The sequence below is a fragment of the Trachemys scripta genome, chromosome 1 (genome assembly GCF_013100865.1).
Source record: "Trachemys scripta elegans isolate TJP31775 chromosome 1, CAS_Tse_1.0, whole genome shotgun sequence".
In the NCBI taxonomy this organism is placed as follows: domain Eukaryota; kingdom Metazoa; phylum Chordata; order Testudines; family Emydidae; genus Trachemys; species Trachemys scripta.
In genome coordinates, this window is record NC_048298.1 from 237,563,188 (window position 1) to 237,591,113 (window position 27,926).

At 45.9% G+C, this 27,926-nt stretch overlaps 1 protein-coding gene across 2 annotated transcripts in view; it reads left to right on the forward strand.

The window, feature by feature from the left end:
• GAS6 (growth arrest specific 6) overlaps positions 1-27,926 on the forward strand; it is a 72,101-nt gene that overhangs the window by 36,377 nt on the left and 7,798 nt on the right. For both annotated transcript variants that reach the window (XM_034758107.1, XM_034758106.1), the window contains exons 7-14: positions 2,887-3,012; positions 4,114-4,235; positions 5,941-6,059; positions 6,481-6,670; positions 14,141-14,305; positions 16,071-16,239; positions 17,763-17,935; positions 19,657-19,885. In XM_034758107.1, coding sequence (XP_034613998.1) covers positions 2,887-3,012; positions 4,114-4,235; positions 5,941-6,059; positions 6,481-6,670; positions 14,141-14,305; positions 16,071-16,239; positions 17,763-17,935; positions 19,657-19,885 — 1,293 coding nt within the window. The remainder of the gene's footprint in view (positions 1-2,886; positions 3,013-4,113; positions 4,236-5,940; positions 6,060-6,480; positions 6,671-14,140; positions 14,306-16,070; positions 16,240-17,762; positions 17,936-19,656; positions 19,886-27,926) is intronic.

Consider the following 27,926-nt stretch of genomic DNA (forward strand, 5'->3'; position numbering starts at 1 on the left):
GGGGGCAATTTAAAGGGCCTGGGGCTCCCAGCAGGGGCTAACGCCCCAGGCCCTTTAAATTGCCACCAGAGCCCCACTGCTGGAGCCCTGGGGTAGGGCTGCGGGGCTCTGGAGCTATTTAAAAAGTCCGGGGCTCCCCTGCTTCTACCGCCCCGGTCCTGTAAATAGCCGCGGGAGCCCTGGGGAAGCAGCGGGACTCCCGCGGCTATTTAAAGGACAGGGCAGCAGAGACAGCTGAAGCCCCGGGCTGCTGCTGCTGCTACCCTGGTGGGGGGGGAAAGGGGGCACTTACCTTACAGGGTGGGCTGGGGGCTGGCTCTGACTCCCTAAGCCACGCCCCTTCCATCCTAGGCCCCTCCCCTTCTGGGGGCCAGAGCTGGCCCCAGTGTACTGGTAAGTCACTGGACTTACTTTCATCCGTGGCTACAGGGTGAATGTTATGTCTGCAGAATTTAACTAATCTAGATTTCAAATGTCTGTCTTTTGCATGCTGTGCCATGGGATCAAAGTGACCACAAGTCGTTAAGCCCTCAGCCCTTATCTCATTCAAAAGGCAAATTATGTATCAACTTTTTAATGTGCTGCCACATAATTTATTTCACAACGTTTCCGTTATCCCTGCTTATAAGAACCTTGGTTGACACACAAAGTACAGAAAATAGAGCCAGGCATATGCAGAAGCTCCAACACAATAACTTTATCAACCAAACATAAATACAAGATACGGAAATTTCCTGCAATATTTTTGGGAGCTCTCACTATATTAAGTTTATGTATGTAATTCCATCAGGGAGGGTGACCACAGCTCCTACAGAAACTAAGAACAGTGGGGGGTGATTAGGCAAATTCACTAGGGTTGTAACACCTCTAGAGAAGTACCACCATCTGGAGATGCTCGTATACTAGTTCAGACTGGCTTCTCCAGAGACAAACAGATAAAAGAAGGACTTTCGATAAATAGCATGAGTTTAAACACTCTCATGGGTACACACCTGTGGGGATTACCCCACTCCCCCATTGGGACATGAATGTTTGCTGTTTTCTGATCCAGCAAACGCAGGAGTTTCTGTCAAAGTGGGGCCGCAATCCTTGGGAAAATTTTTGGAAGGTCTTTAGGCTACTGAGGCCCCATAAGACTGACGGATGACTTTTGGTTAGCTTCTAAACAGCTATGTGGTACCTTGTGACTGCAGGCAATTTCAGCTGTTCATAGCCTTTGAAGAGGAAGCAAAGAACAAACACTGGCCTGTTTATGCAGTCTGGCTTGCTGGGGCTATCGCACTGTAGGCAAGGACCTGCAGTCTGGAAAACCCCCGGTCAGGAGGGAGAGACGTGGGTATCTACCCAGTAGAGATGACTGCTGAGGAGCCCTAGAGTGGGTGACCTCGAGGCACCACGGGGGAATACAAGTGCAATTGTCCTGAACCATTTCCAATGCACAAAGTGATTACACTGTGCCCCTTTCCTGACAGAAGAAAAACTGATCATAAAAGCAAAAATAAGTGGTGGTTTTTCAAGACAAGTTCCTCCGCTGGTGTAAATTGGCATAGAGCTATGCTGATGTACATCAGCTAAAGGTCTGTCCCAAAAAGTATAGTTATAAATGGAAAGAACCCCTTTTGAAAATTACATGTAAACACTCATAGCCTGGAGATTTATCCCTGAAACAGCTGATGTTTTATATGTAGTGTCAATTGTATCTGAATGTATATTTTTATCTTTCCTTACTTTTTGCCACTCTTAGCTTTCCTTCTAAGCTTTTGCCTATAGTAATGATGTACCTGCACTAGGGGGAAAAAGTGATTTTTTTGTTTTTGTTTTTTTTATTACATTTTAGCTCAGCTTAGGTAAAATCCTAGTGTGCACAAGGCAGTTGTCGTTTTAACACATTAGCGGGTCGAGGTAGACAATAAGCTCTGCCCTAGTATTTACCATGACCTGCTAGCATATGTTAAAGCTACAACTTTGTCCACATTAACCAGCACCTGCTGAAAAGTGGCTTATTTTTCCCCCCTCTAGATCTAAGGGGAGTATGCCTCCCTATAGCAGACCCCCCCAGTACTCTTTCTGATGCCTGATTTGGTGATTAGATTATAGACATGCACTCCTTTGGGCCTAATTCACAATAGTGCAAAGGGATGAGTTGTACCCATTATTCCAGCTGTGAAGTTCGCCTTTTGTCTACAAGAAAATGTTCTGTTTAATGTAGGCTTATTAATCCAAAATGCTGACAATAGAACAAAAAAACTTGCCATTAAAGACAGATGTTTGTTTAATAATAATATATATATATATATATATATGCCACAGGTATCTTAAATTTAAAATGATAATATGCTTTAGGTGAAATTTGAGATGGTGTTTGAAAGAGATGTGGGGATTTTATAAGGTAATTGAAATTGAATTACAAATGGTTAGAGGCTGAGAATTTTTTAAAAAATTACATGCCATGTATGAAACTGTATGTTAAAAAGAGAGAGCAGGGGGGAGGAGAAACCTGTGTTTGTTAAAATAATGTTTCTTTGATTTTGGGTTTCAAATCTGTATTGTTCCACAGTTCGTAGCCCTGTCAAACTTGGCAACAGGGTCTATTTTCTCAGTGTTTTCCCTCTGGCTCACTTTGCATTCCTCTTCCAAAGATAGCCAATGGCTTGAAGAGAAACCAACAGCTGTTCTTGGGAAACCTGTAATCCCTCCTGACTGGCACTGAACAGCTTTAATATTTATCAGACCAACATTGTAGACAAATTCTCAAGGATATTAGTAAACTTCTCAATTACCTAAATAACTGAGCAGACAATTGACCGCTGCCCTACTCAAAACTTGCAAACATTGAAATGATACTGATGTGAAATAGCCCTGTGTGTTTGACTGTTTGTTTTGCAGACATAGATGAATGCACAGTATCAACAGGCATCTGTGGAGAAGCTCGTTGTAAAAATTTAATAAGCTCGTATGCATGTCTGTGTGATACAGGCTACAAATATGATAACTTAAGCAAGTCTTGTCAAGGTAAGTGCCTGGAAATAACGGGATTAATTCCATGGTAACATTTATGAAGTTCTGTGACGATGTAAAGCACTATGGGATTGTACAGTACATTTTATTAATCTTCCTTTGTTTTTAGTTTATCATTTAACCACTGTAGGTCAGTTGCTTTTCAGTGCCTGTGAGCAACTATGTCAGGTTTTCAGTCATCCTTGATGGCTTGAATAAGACTGTACAAAACAGAGTAACTGAGACTTCTTGTATTGACAGGCAGTGATCTGGTTGGGATCCAGACAAACTTGTTCGTAGTGTTGTCTCCATATGTGATGGCAGAACACTACAGAGCAGTGGTTGTTGTATAAAAATCTCTCTAGGAATCCTGTGTAAATAGGATCGTGTACATCTCAGTAAGTGTTCTAGGACCATTGTTGCCTCCAGCCTTAAGCCTGAGTAGCTTAAGGATATGAATTTCACACGAGTGTTTACAGAGTGTGAGGGCTTCTTTTTCTTTTTTAAAATAGCTACATATATCCTTGGGCCACAAACGTGACCCCCCCCCCCCACCCTCCCAGATCTCTGAAGTGAATGAGAAAACGCAAAAGGAGGAAAGAAAATAATGGAGACATCTCATTAGTATTGTCAGCTCCTTGCTGTTTATTAAGGACCCAATTCTGCTGTCACTACACTGAGTAGCAGTTATGCAAGAAGTCATGCTAACCACAGCTGGGCTACCAAAACAAGTAAGATCTACTCAGCGCAAGAGTACCAGAATAGGACTTATGAGGAAGCATTGTCTAGCAGTTAGAGCACAGGGCTATGAATCAGGAGACCAAGTCAGACCAGGAGTCAGGGTTCTGTTCTCAGCCTTCCCATGACTCACTATGTAACTTAGGGCAGCCAAAACTTATTTGTGAATCCGATTCCTTACCTGTAAAATGGGATAATAATAGTTCTTTACCTTGGAAGGATGTTGAGGGATAATTACTGAGTGTTAAGCACTTTGAGATCATCAAATTAAGGGCACTATAGAAGGGCAAAAATATTATTCGGTTTGTAGACCATTTGCTTAAAAAATTAATCAGTATTTTTCATTGTTCCCCCTTTCCCTTCACTGGTGGTGTATAGATGTGAATGAATGTGAAGAGAAACTTTGTGAGCAAACCTGTGTCAATTCTCCAGGGAGTTACACCTGTCATTGTGATGGCAAAGGGAGAGTGAAGCTTTCCCGGGACATGAACACTTGTGAGGTATGTCATCTTTCATTTCAGTAACTGAAAAACAAAAAGCTTCGAAATAATTATGCTTGGATTAAATAACTCAGAGGGGTGAGTCCAGCTGTCCAAGTTTACTTGAGTTGGGTAGTAGATACCATAAGACAGGGGTGGGCAAACTTTTTGGCCCGAGGGCCACATTGGGGTTGCAAAACTGTATGGAGGGCTGGGTAGGGAAGGCTGTGCCTCCCCAAACAGCCTGGCCCCTGCCCCCGATCTGCCCCCTCCCACTTCCTGCCCCCGACTGCCCCCCTCAGAACCTCCGACCCATCCAACCCTCCTCTCCCACTCCTTGTCCCCTGACCACCCCCTCCTGGGACCCCTGTCCCTAACTGCCCCCCCCGGGACCCCACCCTCTATCCAACCCCCCCTTCTCCCTGTCCCCTGACAGCCCCTCTGGGACTCCCACACCTATCCAACCGCTCCCTGTCCCCTGACTGCCCCCCTCAGAACCTCTGACCCATCTAACCCCCCGGCTCCTTGTCCCCTGACCGCTCCCTCCTGGGACCTCACCCCCATCCAACCCCCCCTGCGCCCTGTCCAACCGCCCCCACTCCCTGTCCCCTGACCATACCCCCGGGATCCACTGCCCCTTATCTAACCCCCTGTTTCCCGCCCCCTTACCATGCCACTTGGAGCGGCAGGATGGGGAGCTGTGCTGCCCGAAGTGGCAGAGTGGCTGTGGGGGAGGCAGAGACAGCAGGGGAGGGGCCGGGGGCTCAAAGACCGGGCAGGACGGTCCCACGGGTCGTAGTTTGCCCACCTCTGCCATAAGAGGCCAGTGTCCTGTCTCCTCCACCCACTTAGGAAAGGGGTCTTGTTAGGGTGATGAGGGAATAGCTTATTCAAGACTTATCTTCCTAGGATCCTACTGACTAAGCATCTGTTGCCCCTTCCACAAAGAGGATGGCAATGGAAGCATTGTGCGTCCTCTACTTAGCTGTAATTTACATCTGTCAGCATATGCTTTTCTGAATTAGACCCACTGAGGACGGTGTAGAAATCTAATGGCATGGCCTAAGTTACAGGGTAGTGCTTTCACTTTTTGTTGCGTGCCACGATCCCTTTATGATTTTTCCCTTTGGCTGAGGCAGGCAGGAATCTCTGATACTTTGTGTGAATGCAAAAGGCATCCATTAGTAAGTTTTTTTTATAGTGGACTTTTTTCTGAGGATGTGGGATTATAATGGAAATTGTTCTTTAATGTGTAAATATAATTTTTTTTTTTTTTTTTTTTGCTATAGAAAAATATGCTCTCAGGGGAAGCAGGGGGAAATGAACTTTGAGTGTCCTCATTACTAAAATTACAGTATTGTAGTCTTAGAGCTTGAGGGGGAGGGATAGCTCAGTGGTTTGAGCATTGGCCTGCTAAACCCAGGTTTGTGAGTTCAATCCTTGAGGGGGCCACTTGGGGATCTGGGGCAAAATCAGTACTTGGTCCTGCTAGTGAAGGCAGGGGGCTGGACTCAATGACCTTTCAAGGTCCCTTCCAGTTCTAGGAGATGGGATATATCCATTAATTATTATTATTCTCAACGGTTGTATAATAATTGATTAACAACTGTATCCATGTCATGAGTGTCTGAGATTTGAAAATAGCAAAGAAAATTCCCTTTGATTGTCGTCTTCTTTCATTAATTTATGAGCAAATAATTAGTCTACAAATATGTTTCGATTATAGGATATTATACCTTGTGTGTCTTTTGCTGTTGCGAAAAGTGTTAAATCTCTGTACCTGGGGAGAATGTTCAGTGGTACACCTATTATCAGACTACGCTTTAAAAGGAAACAGCCCACAAGGTGAGAGTGCTTTTAGAACTGCAGCTGAACGTTGTGTGTCACTTCAGTACATGTATGGAATTAAAAAGCCACTTGAAACTAAAATTATTATTATTTGTTTGTATGTATTATGGTACACGTGGGAACCCTGATCAAGGATCAGACCCCTGTTATGCAAAGCAGTGTACAGACAAGTAACCAAGAAGGGAATCCTTGCTCCAGAGAATTTGATAATCTCTGAAATATGACAGTGTGTTCTCTACTACTGTTTTCATAATAATATATCCTCCACCTAGTTTAGTCTTTTAGAAATGAATTAAAAGCTAATACTTTTTAATACTTGGTTCTTAACTGACTGAACTGATGCTCTCTGTATGGAAAGCACACAGTGGTTTTTTGAATTCTGCATAACTAATTTGTTTCTTGACACCCATGTGGTCAGACTTGTGGCTGAATTCGACTTTAGAACCTTTGATCCTGAAGGTATCCTTTTCTTTGCTGGAGGCCATCAAGACAGCACATGGATAGTCTTAGCTTTGCGCAACGGACGGTTAGAATTGCAGTTGAAGTACAATGGAATAGGCCGTGTGACCAGCAGTGGGCCAGTTATCAACCATGGCATGTGGCAAACAGTGAGTATAAGTTGCTTGTTTCATGGATGTTACTGTCACATTGTTTGATTCTTGAGCTGCATCTAAAATCTGTTCTCCAAATCCCATCTCAAACATCATGCCAAATGTTCTACCAAATATAGACACCTGCCCACAGGTCTCCTCTCCATCTCTCCACATGGTGAATAGCAGCTGGGAGGAGCCTTCATAGCACTGCCTCGTGACTTTATCATTCACTCAGCTCTGAAACTTGTACTTTGGATATTTCCCCCCCTCATTTTCTCATTCCCCTTGGTTGCTGGCTTCCCTTGCATCCCATCCCTCTTACCACTGCAGCGCTTCAGCAGTCCATCTTCATGTTCCCTGCCCATCCTGCTTCTCACACCCTTCCCAAATCCTTTCCCCTTTTTACTTTCCTTCCCCTTATTTCCCATCTTTGCCCCCGGGTCTCAACTCCAACGGTCCCTTTTTCCCCTACTGCTTAAAACCCTATGTGTCCTCTTCCCCCCCCCCCAAATCCTTATTTTACATTTATAAAACATATATATGGGACCCTTCCACACGGGCCAGCTGCAGGCGTCTAATTGCAGAGTAAATCCATACCCTAAGGCCCTTATCCAGTATCATTAAAGTCAACGGGTGCTTTGCCATGGGCTTCAGTGGGTGCAAAATCAAGCCCTGAGTTTGTACAGTGCCTAGCCCAGTGGGGTCTCAATCCTGACTGGAGTTTTCAAGTGGTAGTGTAATACTGATAATAATAGTCTTACTATTTCCCCTTCAGCAGACGAAGGGACAGAGAACAGTTTATAAACAAGCAGTATCAGAGACAAGTGAATGTTTTACCTCTTGGAGGATAGTTTCCTCTTGTATAGATGTTAAGACATTGTCAAGATTGTTAGGCTAAAATTTCTACTGTACCTGCCTTGGTAGATGCTCTTACTCTGACAATGATCTGCTAAAAATATATGGAAGGATAGACCAATGTTAAAAACTGGTGTTTTAAACCAAAGAAGTTATTTACGCATGATATAAAATAAAGTGGCACGTGAATTTGTGGTGGCAGAGAATACGTGCGCCCCTCTGTTTGTTTTGCAATTCAAAGAAAAATGGGCATTTTGTGCTGTTTTTAATGGTTATTACAAGCATTGGGAAAAATCAGTTTAAAAAAAAATCACCAAAATGCACTGCTGATTGTTAGGGCTGAAGGTTAAACAGTTGTCAACGTAGCTTATTTTTTGGCTTTCTAACTAAAGCTGGATGAAGAGCTGATTTTTTTGGTTCATTGGCAGTTCTGAAAAATTGGGGGGAAAATTGGTTTGGTTTGAACTAGAAATATACATTAAAAAAATATGGCAAATCAAAGAAATTGACAAATATTTCAGTTCAGGTCAAACAGAATGTTTTGTTCTTCTTAACCTTTGGGCACTCACCTGCGATGTGGGAGACTTAGGTTCACCTTTCCCCTTTGCCTAATGGGGAGAAGAGATTTCAACTTGGCTTTCCCACCTCTCCAGAAGAGTTCCTTAGCCGTTGGGCTGTGGAGTATTCTAGGGCAAGGCACTCTCAATCTCTGCTGTTGAACCTGTTCCACGATGTATAACTAAATAGTAATTGGAGCAGGGACTTGAACTTTAGTGAGGTTTCTGAGTACTAGGTCTAAGCTCTTTTGGTATGGGGCTCTCTGTCTCTCCTTTTGAAGCTGTTCTACTTTTTGTTTAAAAGAATTGAATAGTGGTTGGGCCAGAGAGAGAGAGAGAGAGACTGCTGTTTTTATTATTATTATTATTATTATTTGGTTTGACTGAAGCAACAGGTTGAAAACAACACAAATTTGCAAATAGTTTTTATTGACTCAGAAACTGCATCTTTTGGTGAATAAAGTATTTGTCCAAAAAATTTGCCTAGCTCTATTTCTAACCCACCTCGGTGCCTTTTAATCTGTTGGAGCCTGTCTGCTCACTTTCCAGTAAAGAACAGACTGGGTGGCTGTGTGTATGAATGGACCACCCAGTTACAATACAAACCTCCTTTCCTTTGTGATGATATTTAATAGGAGCACTTCACAATTAGCATTTTCCATCTAAAGATCTCAACGCATGTTATAGCCATTACCTAGTTAACCCTTACAGCACTCTCAGTAGGTAGGAGTGGCATTTCACCTTTTTGGTGGAATGCAGCCAGTATTTATTGAGTCCAGGCACATTTTAGGGCCAGATGCGAGGAATACCACATCCATTGAAACTGCAAGGTGGGGGAGGGATGTTAGGTGGGCAGAATGTAATTGCCTAAATTGGAATCTGTGAAGGGCGCTGGGATTAGCAGTTCTTCTCTTTCAAAAGTTTCCACAGGCTTTTTAATGACTATGGGTGGCTGGGGAGGTGTGTTTTTAACATTTAAAAAAATTCTTTTAATGAGAGTTTACTACTTATAAAAGATCCTGTATTGACAGCCCTGGAGCTTGCAGTTCTCTATCCTTAGAGGAAGCACAACATAAGCATGGGTATAGTGCCTTAGTGCCATGCAATCCTCTCATGATGAGGCGAGCTCTATGGGTGAGAGGATAGTTCAGCCTCCTTTCATAGGCTCTCAATGGGGTTACAGACGTTTCCCGGGTTATGCAAACCCGACTTACACAAATCTGCACTTACGGAAAAAGTTCCATAAGATAGAAAGTTTTTTGTTTGGTAGGTTGATTGGGTTTTTTTGCGTAATGATTGGGTATAAATTCGAGTTACGTAAGGCATTCCGGAACGGAACACTTGCATAAGTCGGGGAGAGTTTGTACTGCCAGCAAGGGTGTTAACTGGTGCTAAATACTGTGGTGACTTCTTTGTGCATACTGTACACTAGTCCTTTGGGAAACAGACTGAGACAACCGTACTCCTGACACATACAATAGGGCACTGTAGGCTCAGGTCTCAGTAGTGGCCACAGACCGTGAGCCTACGGTAACTTTTGTTGCTAGGATGCCCATCACCCAGGAATGCTGGAACAATTTGTATAGTGGGGGTGCTGAGAGCTATTGAACCAACCTGTAAATCCTGGACATAATGGAAATCCCTTCAAGCCAGGGGATGCGGCAGCACCTCCTGCACTCCCAGTTTCAGCACCTATGCATCGCCCTGCCCTACCCAGAGAGTTACTATGGTTCTACTGCAAATAGGATCCTCCGTGGCCATGGCGGGTGGGCCTGTTAGGTAGATGTTTACAATGACTTTGTAAAGTAGATATTAGCCAGTTTGAATGTGTACAAATCAGTGGTCCTGGGTGACGTACATCCTAGGATATGTTAAAGGGATTAGCCAATAGATGTACCAAACCGCTGACATTTGATATTGAAAAGTCATAAAAAACTAAGGGAAATAGTGGAGGGTTTGAAAAAAAGCAAATATGCCACCGTTTTAAAAAAATAAAAAGGATAGTGAGATTATCCTGAAACGATTTATCTGGAAGATCCTACCTTAATTCCTAGTGAAATGCTCAAATATCTAAGAGAAAAAATTGCTAAGAGACATATTGTGCCTTCAAGTATTAGGCAGATTTCTTCATTGATTTCAATAGGAACTACAGGTTAAAAATTGATGGTACAATAAGGTCCTAATTATTTAATGCATAACTGAACCATGAACAGGTTAACTTTGTCTAAGGTATTTATGAAGCCCTATTACTTTAGTATCTGAATACCACACAATTTTTAAAGTGTTTACTCTCTCAACACCCCTGTGAGAATAGGGGAATACTGTTAGCCCTGTTTTACAGATTGGGAACTGAGGTAAGATGGGCCTAAGGGACTGACCTGCTCATGGTCCAACCGGAAGTCTGTGGCAAAGAATTGAACCCAATTCTTCAGAATTCTGGGCTGGCACCCTAATCACCGGATTTCTCATCGAAAATTTGAATCTAAAGTTCATAAAAGTACCCCAATTCATTTATGTGAAACTCCAATCATGTGAAGGTTTTGAATATCTCCTTCAGTAATTGGCGTTTACCTGTGTAAAGAACAAGTTGGGTAGGCAAATCTTATTGCTCTCTTTTTAATATAGAGATAGACAGATTAGCGACCGAAGAGCATGCACTAGTTGTTGTGTAATGCCTTTGGATTTTAGTTATACATTTGGTAAAATATCACAAACTCCTATTCAGCAAATCAAATCTGCAGGACCAGAGAATAGTGAATAAAAGTTAATATATTAAATTGTGCAAAGGGGTGTAGTGGGGCACTGCAGTGCTCACTGTGGTGTCTGGTATTTCTAATATCTCTGTTACAGACCTGGAAGTGGGGGCAAACAGCATCTGAAATGAAATTTGCAAATAATACTAAACTGGTAGATTTGTAATAACCAATGATGAACGTGAATGCCAAGGAACCTGGAGCTACTAGAAATATGGGGGGTGGGGGAATAACAAATTGAGGTGCAATGCAAGTTGTTTTTTTCACAGATGTATAATAGTAATCCAGAACATAGATACCCAACAGGAGGGAGAAACATGGAAAACAGGAATGCCAGCACCTGACAGATGGAAACTGCTTAGGCTTTAGATCTTGCCACCACATGGAAAAGTCTGTGTAAGGACTCCATGGCATTCCCCCTTGTATTCTACCCTGGGTTTATCATTCCACTGCTAAAGAAGCGTCCCTGCCCCAAGATCTACCAGGTCTCAGTCTAGGAAATGGCTGGATTAAGGCCATCATTATGGAGGCCCTACATGTCCACACTAGCACTGGAGGCTGTCTTATTCTCCACAAGTCTGGCATCAAGTCTTTAACCTCTCATTTCACAAGTGCTCCTGGAATCCCCGCTAAAGGTGGGATGGAATAAGGGCCCAATCAGTAAACTTTCAAAAGTACCTAAGGCACTGTTCCTCAAAGGTATTTAGGCACCTAACTTCCACTGACTTCAATGGGAGTTAGCTGTCTAAACACCTTGGAAGATCTGGCCCTATGTGACTTAGAGGCCTAAATGCCAGTTGCAGAAGTGATTTAGGCACTTAGGAGCCAACCTCTAATGGGCTTTAGGTTCCTAAGTGCCTGAATCACTTTTGAAAATGAGATTTAGCCCCTGCTCCCCACCACCATTATGGCCAGTAGCACAGTGGTTACAGCACTCACCTGGGATGTGGGAGACCTGTTTTCAGATTCTTGCTCTGCCTGATTTGAAGCAGGGACTTGAATGTGGGTCTCCCATATCCCAAGAGAGTGTCTGAACAACAGGGCGTTTGGGTTTCTGGGTGGGGTTCTTTCAGTCTCTCCTTTTGGAGCTGTTCCACTCTGTATAAATATTTAGTGTGCCAAAATACCCCCTCACCTTAAAACTTACCTCCTTAAAACTCTCCTCTGCTCTGATGTCTACAGAAAGCTTGATGAGCAAAGCATCACAGGAAAGGAAAGTTTTAAGAAGTTGAAGCTAGGCAAATTCAGACTTGAAATAAGGCATACATTTTTTAATGGTGAGAGTAATTAACCATTGCAACAATTTACCAAGGTTCGTGGTGGATGCTCCATCACCGATCATTTTTAAATCAGATTGGATGTCCTAGATCTGCTCTAGGAATTATTTTGGGGAAGTTTTAGGGCCTGTGCTATACAGGAGGTCAGCCTAGATGATCAGGATGGTCCATTCTGGCCTTGGAATCGATGAATAATGAATATCATGCTCATGTGCACTGCTGATACCGCAACCTATCATGCCAATCAACATTATCTCATTGTTTCCTTGTACTGCCCCCATCTCTCTGTTTCCATCTGTTGTGTCTTGTTTGGGGCAGGGACCTTTCGGTTCTGTGTTTGTACAGTGCCTGGCACAGTGGTGGTGTGGTCTGTGACGGGCTTGTAGATACTACCATTTTACAAACAATAGTGATGATTAGGGCACTCAAACTGGGTTCAAGTCCCTTGCTCCAAATCAGGTGGGAATTTGAAAATGGGTCACCCACATCCTAGATGATTGGCCTAACCACTGGCCTTCTGGGTATTCTGACATAATCCCCTGCCCCCAAAATTCCTGACATGGTTGCCCCGGCTGTCTTCTGCCAGGCCCAATCCAGTAAATGTACTCTGAGAACTCCTACTGGATCGGCGCCTGTTAGAGATAGGCAGGGAATCCTGAGTTTGACAATCCAATCAGGGCTTAGGTATGAGTGAGGGTGCTGAGCAGCTCAACAGCGTCACAGCTTAGGCAGTTTTGTGTATGCCAGCAGTGGGAACTTAGGCACCATGGCGACTTTACAGGGAGAATCTTGGGCACCTAGGAAATTTAGGTACCTCCAGGATTAGGTGGCAGGTCAGCAGGAGTTTTGAGGATCTAACTGGTGCTTAAATGTTGGGTCTTAGGCTCCTAAAATGGCAGTTGGGCACCTACATTTCTTTGTGAATCTAGCCCTTAGGCAATTCTGAAAATTGTACCCATAAGCATTAAGTTTGACACACCTGTATTTGTCAGAACCGCAGGTTCAAATCCCAATAGGATCAACTCAGCCCTTCAACCTTCTGAAAGACGGGTGTGTACGTATGGATGTGTCAGAGAGACATCTAGATGAGAATTTAAAGTGAGATAACTGAGGTCCTTTTTGTTCTGAGTAGATGTTAAAAATCCCATGCCACTTCTCAAAGGAATAGCATTTGCATTAGTTTCCTTGGCCACAGTTTTTCCCAACTCCCATTTTTGTTGTGTGTGTTGCATGTCAGTTTTGTGCTTGACTGCCTCCCTTTTTCCCTGGAGGTGGCTGCATTTCAATGGTACTTTATGTATGTGGGCCCTGATTCTGCAGTGAGACGCATGCAGGCAAATTCTTGTGCCAACCTGGCATCCTACTGAAGTCAGTTGGGTTTTGCATGGACACAGGGATCTGCCTGGAGATGTATCATTGGAGGATCGAAGCCATAGTTTGTAAAGCTCCTTGGTATCCTTTTGGAATGAAAAGCACTGTATAAATATACAACTCTTTAAATACTCTCTCAGATATGAGATATATGCTCTTTATTAAGCTGTCACTGCTCCAAGATGGGACCCATTTCTGTCCTGAAAGCATCTGTGTTATTCATTAATTACAGGTCCAATAAGAAACCCTCCCTTATCTGTCCTATCAGCTTTTCTCTTCATATATGACTAATAGGAGGAGGATAATAAATAACTTGTTATTGCAGTTAGTTACATCTCCAAAACACTGTATAAACATTAAATGATTAATCCACTCATATTATAGACTGTGTTCTCTGCCTTTTGCTATGTTGATTTCAACTTGAAACAAATGTGGGTTTTCTTCTATTTGTTATAAAACAGGTGGGTTATGATAGCACAAGTTATCAAGTGTTTTGTTGTTTTTTTAAATCAAAAGACAACATAAAATTGTAAAAAGTTAATGAAGTGGGCTCGGCACAATAAATATTTTCTTAGCTTGAGGATTTCATTAATTGTGGCTGTACTTTGTGACTTTGCAGATACTAAACCTCTCTATCTCTGAATATTCTTATTTACAATTTTATTTCTTTAGATCTCTGTTGAAGAACTGGAGAGAAGTTTGTTTATAAAGGTCAACAAGGATGCAGTTATGAAAATAGCTGTTGCAGGAGATCTGTTTACTTTGCACAGAGGACTATATCAGCTGAACTTAACAGTAGGAGGCATTCCTTTTAAAACTAAAGACCTTATTCAGCCCGTGAGTACTGCTCTTAATCTTCAGTCATGTTGGAACACAGAGTGTAGTGGGCCTGACTTAGCTTCGCTTACAACAGGCTACCTTTATAGACCCTAGTGGAGTGAGTCCTGATTTACACCAGGCTAAGTGAGAGACAAATCAGGCCCAGTGTGTTTTTGAGGCTGGGAGCAGTGTAGCGGGAGCTTTCCTTCCATACACCAGCAGAGTGCTTAATGTTGAGATATGTATCATGCCAAACTTTTATTTCTGCTAACTTTTTAGCATCTATTTTTAGTAGTGAGCCCCAGGCATGGTAGCATGGGCGGTTTCTCACCCTATAAAAGGCTTTTTACTGGCTTGTATGTGGTTTTGGTGTTCGTTTGTTTTTGCCCCCTATGCTCCATCTTCATGAAAGTCAGTTACAGCTAAGAAACCAATTCATTTTTTTCCTAATTAAGATAGATACTTTTATAGGAATGAAAGTCAAGAACTACTTGTGTATGTTTGATTGAGACTTAGGACTATTTTTGGAAGCTGCTAAATTAATGTATCCAGAATTTCCATGGAAGCCAACAGTGCCAGAAGGTTTATATGAGTTTTTGTTCAAATAACTGCTGTTCTACCTCTCTTTTGACTGACTTTCCACCTTGAACAATGGGGCTGGGTTTTATTTGTTTTTAAATAAGGTGACAACCCTGTGGCCTCAAGACTGGAAATGTAGCAAACTAAGGAGGTCTCTCCTCCCAATGATAAGTCGCTCAGGGTGATTCACACTCTGAATGTGTTTCAACTAGGGGTGTGATCTGAACATGGGGCTGGGAGCCAGAAACCCCGGGGTTTTTATTCTGTATCTGACACTTACTTTCTCTCTGTCTGTTGAGTGTGGATTCTATTACTAATCTAGCAGCTTCAAGGGAGCCTTTGGTCTACTTTCTTTCTCACATTTTAATGCTAGAGCTTAAAATATAAATAAAAGCTGGAATTAACTGTGTGTGTGTGTGTGTGTGTGTGTGTGTAAGGTTGCACCCAACTTCTGGCTCTTAGCCATAGGTCTTTTACATCTGTCTTTGGTTGCAGTACATACCACTTCGTCATTTCTCATTAGGTTCAACACATTGTGTGACATGAGCTTTTTACAATGAAATGTGTTATAATCCATTGCATATAAATGCCTCTGTTTGTAAGGAGTTTCACATGGATTTATACATGGCTAATCTCTAGGGGATTCTTAGAAATAAATGGCACTCATGATGTGCAGCATGTAAAAGTGGATAACACTGTTACAAAGGCAAATTTAGTCCCTGCATGAGCCATACCCCTGCTCCCCAGTGGAGCTTTACTGACTGCGTGGGCACAGAGCATAGGCACTGACTTTCTAATTTCCCTGGCCGTGCTCGACCCCCCCACTCCATCCCAGGACCTGCTCCACCCCTTTCCCCAAGGCCCCACCCCCACCCAGCCTCTTCCCATCCCGGCTCCATCCCTGTTCCACATCCGCCTCGCCCTCACTCCACCTCCTCCTCCTCCTCCCAGCACCTCCTGCTGAACAGCCCTGGAGCACCCACGGCGTCGGCGCCTATGGCACAGAGGTCTGCCTGTATGGATGTCATTGCAGGATTGGGGCCCGAGTCTGTTTTGCTGTGGTTGCATGTTGGTAAATGTGGTGAGATTATTTTCCCCACACCATTATATAGTTTGATCTTGTGGAACCCTCTGTGCCCATAGTCCTCTCTCTGTGTAACACAGAATAGCAACTCAAGGTAAGATTGTTTCTCTGTCTTACAAGATAAACCCTCGGCTGGATGGTTGTATGCGGGCATGGAACTGGTTGAATGGCGAAGATACTACTATCCAAGAAACAATAAAGCTGAATGACAAGATGCAGTGCTTCTCAGTGGCAGGACGAGGATCCTTCTATCCTGGCAATGGTTTTGCTATATTTAATTTCAATTATAGTAAGTGCTTTTTTTTTATTAATCATTGTCATAGTGTGCTGTCCATACCTATGTATTCAGATAGAATAGAAAGAACAGTTGTAAAAGTATATGTATTCCTGACTTGTCAGGTAAGCCTTTGTTTGTTTTTAAAGGCACACATGCATATGCTCTGAAATGATGTACATGGGTAGGGAAAAATCATCATGTGTACTAAAAAAATAAAGCAGTTGAAATTAGCTCTTTCCCAATTAAGAAAGCTAGCAGCTGTAGTGAGAATCTGAATTTGGGATTCACGAAAAGGAAGATCTAATAATGCTGGCTCAAAGACAACATTATATGGGCAACTCTGATTAGGTTCCCTCTGTGTGGCTTTTACAATGCATTTATCTCTGATGTGTATGTACCCATCTCCTCTGCTATTGCAACTCTGACTTCTCTTAAACAAGAAACTGTCAGTCAGAGTAATGTGCATTAGATTTATGACTTAGGCTATTGTAGCGGGGTGCTTACCCCGCTCCTGCCCTGAAGGGCTTAAAACAGCCCCGGAAGAGGGCTGTGGCAGGAGAAAAGCTGGGCTGATTGGGAAAGCAGCCACAGCTGTAGCCAGTGCAATCCGGGCCCAACTGGCCCTTATAAGAGGGTGGTGGGTCAGAAGGACGAAGACACACTCTCTAGCCTTTTGAGAGGGAGGGACCTGGCTGCTGGGAGCTGAGCAGGGCTGGGGAAAGGCCAGAGGAGCTGGGGAGCTCCGGCCTGGAAAACCCCCAGGCTGCAGGCCTTGCTAAAGGCCAGAAAAGATACTGGGGTTGCAGAGGGGCAGCCCAGAGATAGGCAGAGGCAGCTGGTCCAACCCCCCTTGCCGATGATGAGTGGTTTATAGACTGCAATCCGCCCCAGTGCGCAGGGGCTAGATGGTGGCTGGCAATAGCCACTGAGGCAAGGTGGGGATAGAGGGTTGGGGGTTCCCCTGGGTGGGGAGACCTAGATTGTGGGTTACTGCTGGGGGCAGAACCCTGACATAGAGGGGCACCGGGGTCCAGGAGGGACACCCAGCCACCCCAATTCCTGGCCACAGGCTAGCCGCCCTAGCCCCACTCAGCAGGCTTCCCAGAAGAGGAGGCAGTCCGCCTGAGGTGGGGCAACCAGCGGCAAGCAGGAGGGGGCTTTGGGGTGGAACGTGGATGGAGCCACATGAGGCTGTTTGGGGAGGCTCATTCTTCCTCAGCCTATGCTACGCGCTGCCCATGATCGATAGCCCTTGAATCTCTATCCTTGGTTTAAAAAAAAAAAACCTCACCCTTGACTTTTAACTTTCTGAAAGGCAGCGGCCCTTTCTGTGGAGTGTAACAAGGCAGAGCTGTTACCATTTTCCTTTCTGATTTTATACACTAACACTTGGATTTTTTCTGGATTAAAGAGAAGTAGCTATCTGTCCATATGCTCTTCCATCCATAGTCGTCTTGTCTGCCACTTGGTCAATCAGTCTGTTTTTTTTACATGCTTCTCTCTCTCTCTCTCTCTCTCTCTCTCTCTCTCTCTAGTGCAACCATCTGCTGGAAATGAAACTGAAAGAAATTGGGAAGTAGAAGTAAACATTGTAATTCGGCCAGCAGCAGATACTGGGGTACTGTTTGCTCTGGTTGGTGAAGAAGCTTCAGTCCCTTTATCATTGGCTCTGATTGACTATCATTCCACAAAGAAACTTAAACAACAGGTACAAGCTTTAATCTTCTACTGGTGTAAAACAAAAAGATCCCTTGATTTTTTTCATCAGAATTTCTTGGGCCATTTTCAAAACATCTCAAAATTTGTGCCATTTTGTGTATACATTTACATTCACCAGTTCAGAATTTTATATGAAAATCAGATGTTTGAATGTCATTGGAGTACAGGAATTCTGCTCTTTGTGGGGACAGTTTTAGAAGGAGGGTAGACACTCCTTTGAACATTTGGCTCTTATAAAGGATATTGATTCAGTAGCAAATACCTCCACACTGACAATATCTGCTCAATCTCTTGAATTTGAGCCACTATCCCATTTTGTTATACTAGTCTGAATTATACTATAAACTCCTTTGTACAGAGACTTTGTGTTCTATAGTGTAAGCGCATAATAACTCTACTGTAGTCAAGGGAGTAACATGGGCCTAACTCCAGAGTGTCTGCAAAGTCCCATGTACAGTATAACCAGTATAATTAGTTATATTCATAATATAGGGCTAGATTTTGCTGTCCCAGTTCAGAAGTAACTCCACTGAAGTCATTGAGCCTACTTCTCATTTACACTTAGGGCTTGTCTTCAGTACTGGGAGATCGGCGCCGCTGCAATCAATGCAGCGGGTGTCGATTTAGCGGGTCTAGTGAAGACCCGTTAAATCGATGGCAGAGCGCACTCTGGTACTCCAGCTCCCTGAGAAGAGTAAGGGAAGTCGACTGGAGAGCGTCTCCCGTCGACTCAGGGCAGTGAAGACACCAGGCTAAGTCAACCTCAGTTACGTCGACTCCAGCTACGTTATTCAGGTAACTGGAGTAGTGTAACTTAGGTCGATTTACTGCGGTAGTGAAGACAAGCCCTTCGGCTGCTCAACACCACTCTGGCAGTGAGACGACTCATGGAAGGGGCACAAAGGGTCAAATGCCCCTCAAGCAGCTGGTCCCGGCCGGGGAGAGGAAGGGGCGGGGCCAGAGCCTCTTCCAGCCACGTTGCCTGGGATGCTGCCTGGTGCAGCACAGCAGCTGCCTGGGAGAGCACCTGGCTGTGACAGCAGCAGGCTGACCCTTGCCCAGGCTCAGCTTCTGGGGATAGGGGCCAAGCAAGTCGGAGCCCCCCCACCCTCCCTGGGATGCTCAGAGTTGGCTCCAGAAGTTGAGCCTGGGCAGGGAGCAGGCTGCCGTAATGTAGGGTGGGGACAGGAAGAGCGCGGGGGCCCCGGGCTGGGGGCAGAGTGGGGAGGAGTCATATGGAGATGTCACGTGTCCTCCCCTTTAGCTGGCACCCCTCTCCCAGTATGGGGCAGCACCAGTCGTCTATCCTTAAGGCTCCTTTGAGCTGCCAGAGTGGTGATGTTTACAGTGCTGTCGTAGCTGTGTTGGTCCCAGAATATTAGGGAGACAAGGTGGGGGAGGTAACGTCTTTTGTTGGACCAGCTTCTGTTGGAGAGAGAGACAAGCTTTCAAGCTGCACAGAGTTCTTCAGGTGTGCTGTTAGTGTAAATGAGAATCAGACCCAGACAATGGAGTTACGCAAGGTATAAATCTAGTGCTAGTGAGCTCAGAATCTGACTTCCAGTAGTAATAATATAATCAGTTCTTTGCTGGCTCTGAAAAAGCCTTCTAAACAGCTGCAGTTACGAGCATTATGGAACAGGAAAATTGTAAGTGTGTATGTTTCCGTTTGTGCCTGTGCTTCACTTATTGCACTGTTTTACTATCCAGTTCATTATCTTGGCCATTGAGAGCACAGTTGTGTCCAGACTGGCAATAAACGTTTGTGATGATCAGGAACACTCTGTGAACATCTTCATCAGCAAGGGGCAGTTATCGCTCACCGTGGATGGGACTGCAGGACAGAGTGAATTAAGCCATTCCCAGCTACAAGACAGTCTGTTTCTCTTGGAGGGCTACCTGCAGTCATCTGTGAAGACACATGTGGGAGGACTGCCAGGTGATTATCAAGTTCTGCAAAGCAGAATGCAGGTTCTAACAAAAATAATAGTACTGGTGATTGGAAAAGGGATCAAATGTGTTCGCTAGACCCCGAAGTCAAACGCTCTATTTCTGCCCAAGTGAGTTTTGTTGTGCATGAGTAGGTGCAAGGAAGGCACTTAGCATTGATACCCTGGGTTTCTTTAACTTGTTTTTGTTGAATGACTATATTAGCCTTTTTGGAGAGGAGGAAGCAAGATTGCGAATCTTGGTTGGGTTTCTTTTTGGTCAGCAAATGGGGGTTACCTGTTCAAAGAAGAGCTATGTGGAGGGTCACTATCAGTCTGGCACAATCTGTGGCGGTTATTACCTCATATGCGTGCAGCCCTGAATTAGCATCACGTTCAGCGCACGTTCACGCACGAGTCTGAGATCAGTATCAGATAAGGACCAAAACACTTAAAGGTGTAGTCCAACCTTTTGAGGTTCTCACTCCCTTTGTCTCCCCAGCCTGGCAGACTGACTCCAGGCTCCATGCAGGCTCTTGGTACCTCTAGCCCTCTATTGAGTGGGTGACCCATTCACCTCACCTCTGTTGGAAGTCTTAGAGGCTCATTGCTGTGGTTCTGTAGCTTCTCTGCTGATGTTGCCATCCAGAGAGCACTATGTGTAAGAGCTCATGTCATTTCCAGCCAGGGACACCCAGGGGGCACAGCACAGAGGTTGCCACAACTTTTTGCTGGAAAAGCCAGAATAGAGCCTCTGCAGGAGTCACTTCGGTTCTCTGCCTGGCACCTGACAGATTGATCTTTGATTTGAATAAAAGATTTGGCTGTTTGAGGTTCTCTCATTCTGGCTGAACTGGTTTACCACTCCCTATTGCTGAGAGATGCAAATGAGGAAGCATTGGAAAAGCATGTCTCTCTGCATAATTAGTAGTTACTATCTGCAGTACTCACAGCCAAAGTCCTGGCCTTGCTTGTCTACTCCATGTAATAAATATAGGGAAGAGAGGCTGGAGCAGTGCTGGCCTTGTGGTAGGTGCCACAGCAGTTAAGCCAGCACAGGGCAGCCGAGGGGTAACGTAGCAGGGTGCCCCTTTACTGCTGTTCCTAGAAGGAGTAATGTGAGCTTCCCCATAGCTCATGCTGCACAAAACAGTATTTATACTAGGAGACCTGGCTTCTATGCATGCCAGAAGATGGGAGACCACACCCTCCTGGGGGTCTGGTGCGTTGGCAGGTGCAGTAGCCAGTCCCTCAATCTAGCACTTAGTGGAGTGCCACACTATATTGCGATTGTTGTTCAGCTGTTGCACCAGTAGGAGGTAACCAACGCTCTCTTTCACCACTAGTGCAGCAGAGGGCAGGATTTTCTCCTGAAAATTAGGACATGTCTGTCTCACACTTAGAATGGAGGTAGCTTTTTGTGCTATAGTTCTCTAGCATAGTTTGTTTTTAGGCTGGCTTTTCAGTGCAGTATAAGGTACATTTTCATTAAGCTCTAGCTGGAGTAGGTACATGTGCTAGGGCTGATCAAAAAAATTGAGAGAAAAAAATCATGAACATTTTGTCATTTCCCATTTTTTCTTGAAATTGGGAACATGTTGACTAGCTGTATAGGGCTGGCTGACCACAGGGAGCGTGGCACTGGAATGGTAGGGTTTTTTTCAATCAACGTTTCTATGAACATTTTCATAGAAAAATCAGCATTTGGAAATTTCTGATTAGCTCTAACATGCATATATTATTCCTAACATTAATAGGGCTCTTCTTTCGGTCTGTGTACATGGCATCTTTAATTGGTCTCCCTTCCCTGGACTGTCGGAGCATTAGCTTGCAATGCAGAAAGAGCTTTAATCAATGGAAGCTCATCCTTGGTCACGAGAAGTGGAATTTGTTTCCTTGATTGCAGGGAAACACTATTTACACTGCATAAATCCCACTAACAGAAATGTCTCTGAACATTGGTGTCACTGCAGGTGCATATCTTGCCCCACTGCATCAAGAACACTTACTATTTTTAATTAAGTAGTATGACAGCTATTTTTCAAATTGTTCAAGGCAGTATCAGCTGGAAATTTCTTCCTGACTCATCTAGTAATCCTGTATGCCCTGAAGCAGGAGGATTAAATGCTTATTTTGTCTAGTGTAACAGTAGGTCATTATGGCAAAGGACCCATTTTGTAGATCTTTTAAAATCTGAGTTGCGGCAACCATTTATTTTTCATAAATTCCGATGCCAGAAGGAACCGTTGTTAACCTCTAGTCTGACCTCTGTGTAACGCACGCCATAGAACTTCCCCAAAATAATTCCCAGATCAGATCTTTTTAAAAAAACATCCATTATTGATTTTAAAATGGTCAGTGATGGAGAATCCACCACAACCCTTGGTAAATTGTCCCAGTGGTGAATTACTCTCACTGTTAAAAAATGTATGTCTTATTTCCAGTCTGAATTTGTCCAGCTTCAACTTCCAGGGTTGGCTTTTGTAAAGTAAATCTAGTGCACTCTAAATCTACAAGAATTACAGCTAGGTTAGCTGCCTTCTTCCTTCTGTGATCTGATCTGCTCAGCAAGTCACTTGTTTCTTTGATTGAGTCCAGAGGTGGAGCCTTAACATTTGAGTTAAAACAGTTTAACAAATGAGAATATTATAAACATTTAAACATTAGGAATGGGTTAACTAACCTGGACTAAATAAACTGAACCAAATGTTCAACCTGAAGTTTCACTGAACTGAATTTTTTTAATCATTTGTTAGTTTGGGCTGACGCTGGGTTGTTTCATTTCTTTTTCTGTCCTCTTCCTATGTTTCTTTATTTCAGCCAGAAATGGGAAAAACCCAAAACAGCAGTCACTCTTCATATTTTTTTCATTTGCCTCAAATAAACATATAATTTGGCCTCCATATTAGCACTATTCCCCATATTAAGTAAAGACCATAATGCAGATATGGAGGAAGCATTATTTGGGATTGCAAGGGAACAAGGTAACAATTTATTAATGATCACGGTACTTCAATAACATTGTTTTCTACGGTATTTAGTTTTCTTCGGTATAAATAATTTTCTTTTTTGAGTGCTTGCTCATGTCCATTCCATATTAGGTGTATGTGCTCGCCACATGCACTGGTGCCGGAAGTTTTTCCCTCAGCAGTATCCAGAGGGGAGCAGCTCTGGTGCCCTCTGGAGTGGCACCTGCCTGGTGCGGTATAAGGGGCGCCGTCGGCTCCTCCCACCCTCAGTGCCTTCATGCCACCAGTGATGGTGCAAGGAACGTTCGCCGCTCTTACTAGCGTTGCTTAGGTTTCGTTCGTATGAACTAGAGTTCTTATAAAGTTAGCGCACATAGTTAGTAGTTAGAGTTTTGTTAGTCCTATCGGGGGATGGGACATGCCCCAGTCTCCAGGCTTTAAGTTCTGCCATCGCTGCAAACTGCCCATGCCTGTGAGCAATCCTCATAGTAGCTGTCTCAGGTGCCTCGGTGAAGGGCACATAAGTGATAAGTGTCGAATCTGCAGATCCTTTATACCTAGGACTAAGAGTGTGAGATCAGACTCAAAGTACTCCTGATGGAGTCAGCGCTCACTCCAGCCCAGGAGCAAAGGTCCGACTCGGCACCCAGCACCACAGCATCGGTGCGTAGTGCCCCGCCGTCAACGAGCTGGCACCGATCCCTGTCCACGCCCCGACCAAGAAGTCTAAGGACGCCAGTAGGGGATGGTCTCCTACTCCCTGCAACGGGAAGGACAGGGATGGGGTTGAGATAAGACCCGCGCTGGATGGCTCATCTCCCCCGTCGGGAAGTCGGGCCTCAGCTCATGTCGGGCAATGCAGTCCACCCTGTTCCTTGCCTGGAAGAGGTGGGCCTTCATCAGCTTCAGGTGCCGTCAATGCCTGAAGCACTCCAGGCTGCGCCAGAGATCCTGATGCTCCCAGTGCCGCCCACACCGGCCCCGGCAGTGCCCAGACCTTGGGGTAAGCCCATCTTGGGACCTTTCTATTTGCCCTTGCCCCAACAGTCCGCTCCCCATCACGGGGAACGTGCTGACACCATTCACCTGCTCGAAGCCGTCATGCCTTGGAGTTAGGGAGGCAGACGCATCGGAGCCCTCTATGGTCACTGGACCTTGGGCACTGGCAGTAGGATTCGAGGCAGACCTCGCTGGTTACCTGGTACAAACCCACGGAGGCACGCGCTCACCAGCAGGAATGTCTGGACTGGCCCTTTGTGTCACCGGAACACCGTTACAGATCCCGGGAATGATTGGAGGACTGGAGCTGTGGGCCCTGCCAACGATCGCCAAGACAGGTGTTGCCGTATTTGGGGAGATCCCCTGATGCCCGGACTGCAATACCTCCAGGTCCCGCTTGACCCGGTATTGGTCTCAAAGCACGAGGCATGGGTCACTGGTCTCCTGTCATGGATCCGCCAAGTGCCACCGGTCACCAAGGTCCCCACGGAGGTGCATGTCCCGCTCAGACCGGTGGTCCTCTAGACGCAACCGCAATTATCGCCACTCATGGAGTTGCTGCTCCAGTGGATCCAGGTCACCAGGTAGCAATTGCTCCGGAGTGGAGCAAGGCTCTACATCAGCAGGTCAGCCTCCCAGATCCTCGGTGTCGCCTGCATCGTCGGTACCAAAACCTGCCCCGGGGCCCCAGGCCCAGTAGCTGGCCCTGTGGTACCCCTGGAAGGCGTGGGGGTTCACCCAGCCCTCCCAGACTGCCCGCTTGGTGTCGGGAGACTCGGACAGGCCTATGGTCTCGACGACTCAACTCCCTCCAGTGTTTGAGGCCCCAGGGGATAAGACCCTGCAAGTCCATGTGGACCAAGAGGAACAGCCTGCTGGACCACCAATGGGTGCCGTGAAACCCGCGATACCGACCTCCTCATCATCATCGGGCGAGGCCATCACAGAGCCCCCTCACCTCCCTGCCCCCCATTTCCAAATGGGCAGAGCGTAAGTACTTTGTCCCAACTAAGGGGCATGAATACCTTTACTCCTATCCTGCCCCAAATTCCCTGGTGGTTGAGGCAGTTAACCACAGGGAACACCAGGGGCAACCCGGAGCTACCCCCAATAATAAAGACACCAGGAGACTGGACTTGTTTGGGTGGAAAATTTATTCCTCGTCTGGTTTACAGTTGAGGGTGGCCTACCACCAGGCCCTCCTTGGCCACTACAACTTTATTTTTGGCAGACCGTGGCCTAGTTCAAGAATGCCCTCCTGGAAGGTTCCTGTAAAGAATTCTGGGCGATCCTTGACGGGGGCACTGTCGCTGCCAGGGCAGCCCTTTAAGCGGCATCTGAGGCGGCAGACTCCTCCGCCCACACCGTGGCGTCCGCCATCTCCATGTGGCGAGCGTTCTGGCTGTTCCTCTCTGGGTTGTGGAGCAGATGGATAACACATTACATGGGCTGAAGGACTCCCGAATCACCCTAAAAACCTGGGGCTCTACGTTCCGGGCCCGGCACATAAGTAGTTCAAACCTGCAACTTTCCCAGGGGCAAGGGAGCCAGCCCCGGCAGGACCTGCTGCACAAAAAGCTCAAGGGCTATAGATGGCGCATGAGCCACCAGCCCCCACCCTCGGCCCAGTCCAAGCAAGGAGCTAAAAAGTCATTTTTGGGGTATGCCTGAGGGCGACCCATCAGTCTGTTTCCTGGATCCGATTTTCCCATTTTTTTGCAACCAACTTTCCTTTTTCTTCCCAGCATGGTCGGCGATAACTTCGGACCACTGGGTCCTCAGCATGGTGGTGCACAGCTACACCCTCCAATTTATTTCCACCCCCCGCCCCATCCCTCTTCAGGGACCCTTCTCACAAGAGTCTTCTCGAGCAGGAAGTTCAGGGGCTCTTACAGCTGGGGGCGGTGGAGGAGCTCCCACCTCCTTACCAGAGCAAGTGTTTCTTTTCCTGGTATTTTCTGATCCCAAAGGCCAAGGGTGGTCTATGTCCCTTCCTGGACCTGTGAGATCTCAACAAATACCTAAAAAAGCTAAAGTTTTGCATGGTCTCCCTGGCTTACATTATCCCCTCCCTGGATCCAGGAGACTGATATGCTACCGTTGACCTGAAAGATGCATATTTTCACGTAGTGATCTTCCCAGGACACAGACGCTTTCTCCTTTTTACGGTTGGTTCAGCCCACTACCAGTTTGTGGTCCTTCCATTTGCCTTGGCTACAGCATCAAGGGTGTTTACCAAGTGCGTGGCGGTAGTCATTGCCTACCTCAGGCATTGGGTATCCAGATTTACCTGTACCTTGACGACTGGCTGCTCAAAGGCAAGCTGGTCACCTCCTAGGCATCAGGAATGCCCTAGCAGTTCACCTCAGCAGGGACTTCTCCTCTCACCACAATTGGTCGCTCCACCCAGAGGTGGCCTGCATGATCTTCCAGAGGTGGGGATCTCCCCAGGTAGATCTGTTTGCCACCAGGCGAAACAGAAAGTGCCACTGGTTTTGCTCCCGGCAGAGCCTGAGCAAGGGCTCCCTCTCCGATGCCGCCTTCCTGTCATGGGCCGAGGGTCTGCTGTACATGATTCCTCTGATCCCTCTAGTCAGCCGGGTCCCAGTAAAGATCAAGAGGGACAAGGCACAGGTTATCATGAACACGCCTGCATGGCCTTGTCAGCACTGGTTCGGCATGCTCATGAACATGGAGGTGGCCCCTCCCTGGCCCCTTCCTTACCATCCGGACCTGCTGTCACAGGATCATGGTTGGCTCCTACACAGTCTCTACACCTCTCGGCGTGGATACTCCATGGTTGAACCCGGAGGAGCGTACCTAATCAGAGGAGGTCCAGCAGGTCCTCCTGGAAAGTAGGAAGCCATCCACGAGACTAACTTACCTGGCCAAGTGGATGAGGTTTTCCTGTTGGGCGTCAGAGCGTCGCATTTCTCCCTCACGTTCTTCAGTGCAGTCCATTTTGGATTACTTACTGCAGCTCAGGAACCAGGGTCTGGTGCATTCTTCCATCAGAGTGCACCTTGCAGCCATCTCTGCATTCCACCAGCTGATCCAAGGTCAAATGGTCTTTTCTCACGACATAACTGTCAGGTTCCTGAGGGGCCTCGAGAGGCTTTACCCACAGGTACGGGCCCCATCCCGCAGTGGGGCCTTAACCTGGTCCTCTCCAGGCTCACCAGCCCGCCTTTCGAGCCGCTGGACTCCTGCTCCCTTTCCTATTTGTCCTGGAAGGTCACTTTCCTGGTGGCGGTGACGTCAGGGAGACGAGTCCAGAGATTAAGGCCTTGACCCCGGAACTGCCTTACACAGTGCTTTATAAGGACAAGGTCCAGCTGCGGTCCCACCCAGCCTTCCTGCCGAAAGTGGTATCTTCCTTCAACATGAGCCAGGACGTATTCCTGCCAGTGTTCTGTCTCAAGCCTCATAAGACTTCTGAGGAGAGGCGTCTGCACACGCTGGATGTCCGGAGGACAGTGGCTTTTTGTTTGGAGCATACAAAGCCTTTCCATAAATCAACCCAGCTCTTCAACGCTACAGTGGATAGGATAAAGGGCCTTCCAGTTTCTTCACAGAGGATTTCCAACTGGATCACCTCTTGCATAAAGACCTGTTACGAGCTAGCAAAGGTGCCACCGATCGTCATGGCCCATTCGACTAGAGTGCAGGCGTCTTCGGCAGCCTCCCTGGTGCACATCCCTATCCAGGATATCAGTAGAGCCGCGAAGTGGTCCTCGGTCCACATGTTTGCGTCTTAGTATGCCATCACTCAGCCGGCAAGAGACAACGCTGGGTTCGGCAGAGCTGTATTAACAATCTGTGCAGCTGTGAACCCCTACCTGCCTCCAGGGGAACTGCTGGGAGTCACCTAATGTGGAATGGATATGAGCAAGCACTTGAAGAAGAAAAGACAGCTACCTGTTCTGTAACTGGTTTTCTTTGAGATGTGTTGCTCTTGTCCATTCCACACCCCGCCCTCCTTCCCCATTGTCGGAGTTTCTGGCAAGGAGAAACTGAGGGTGGGGAGAGCGGGTGGCACTCCTTATACTGCGCCATGCAGGTGGCACTCCAGATGGCACCAGAG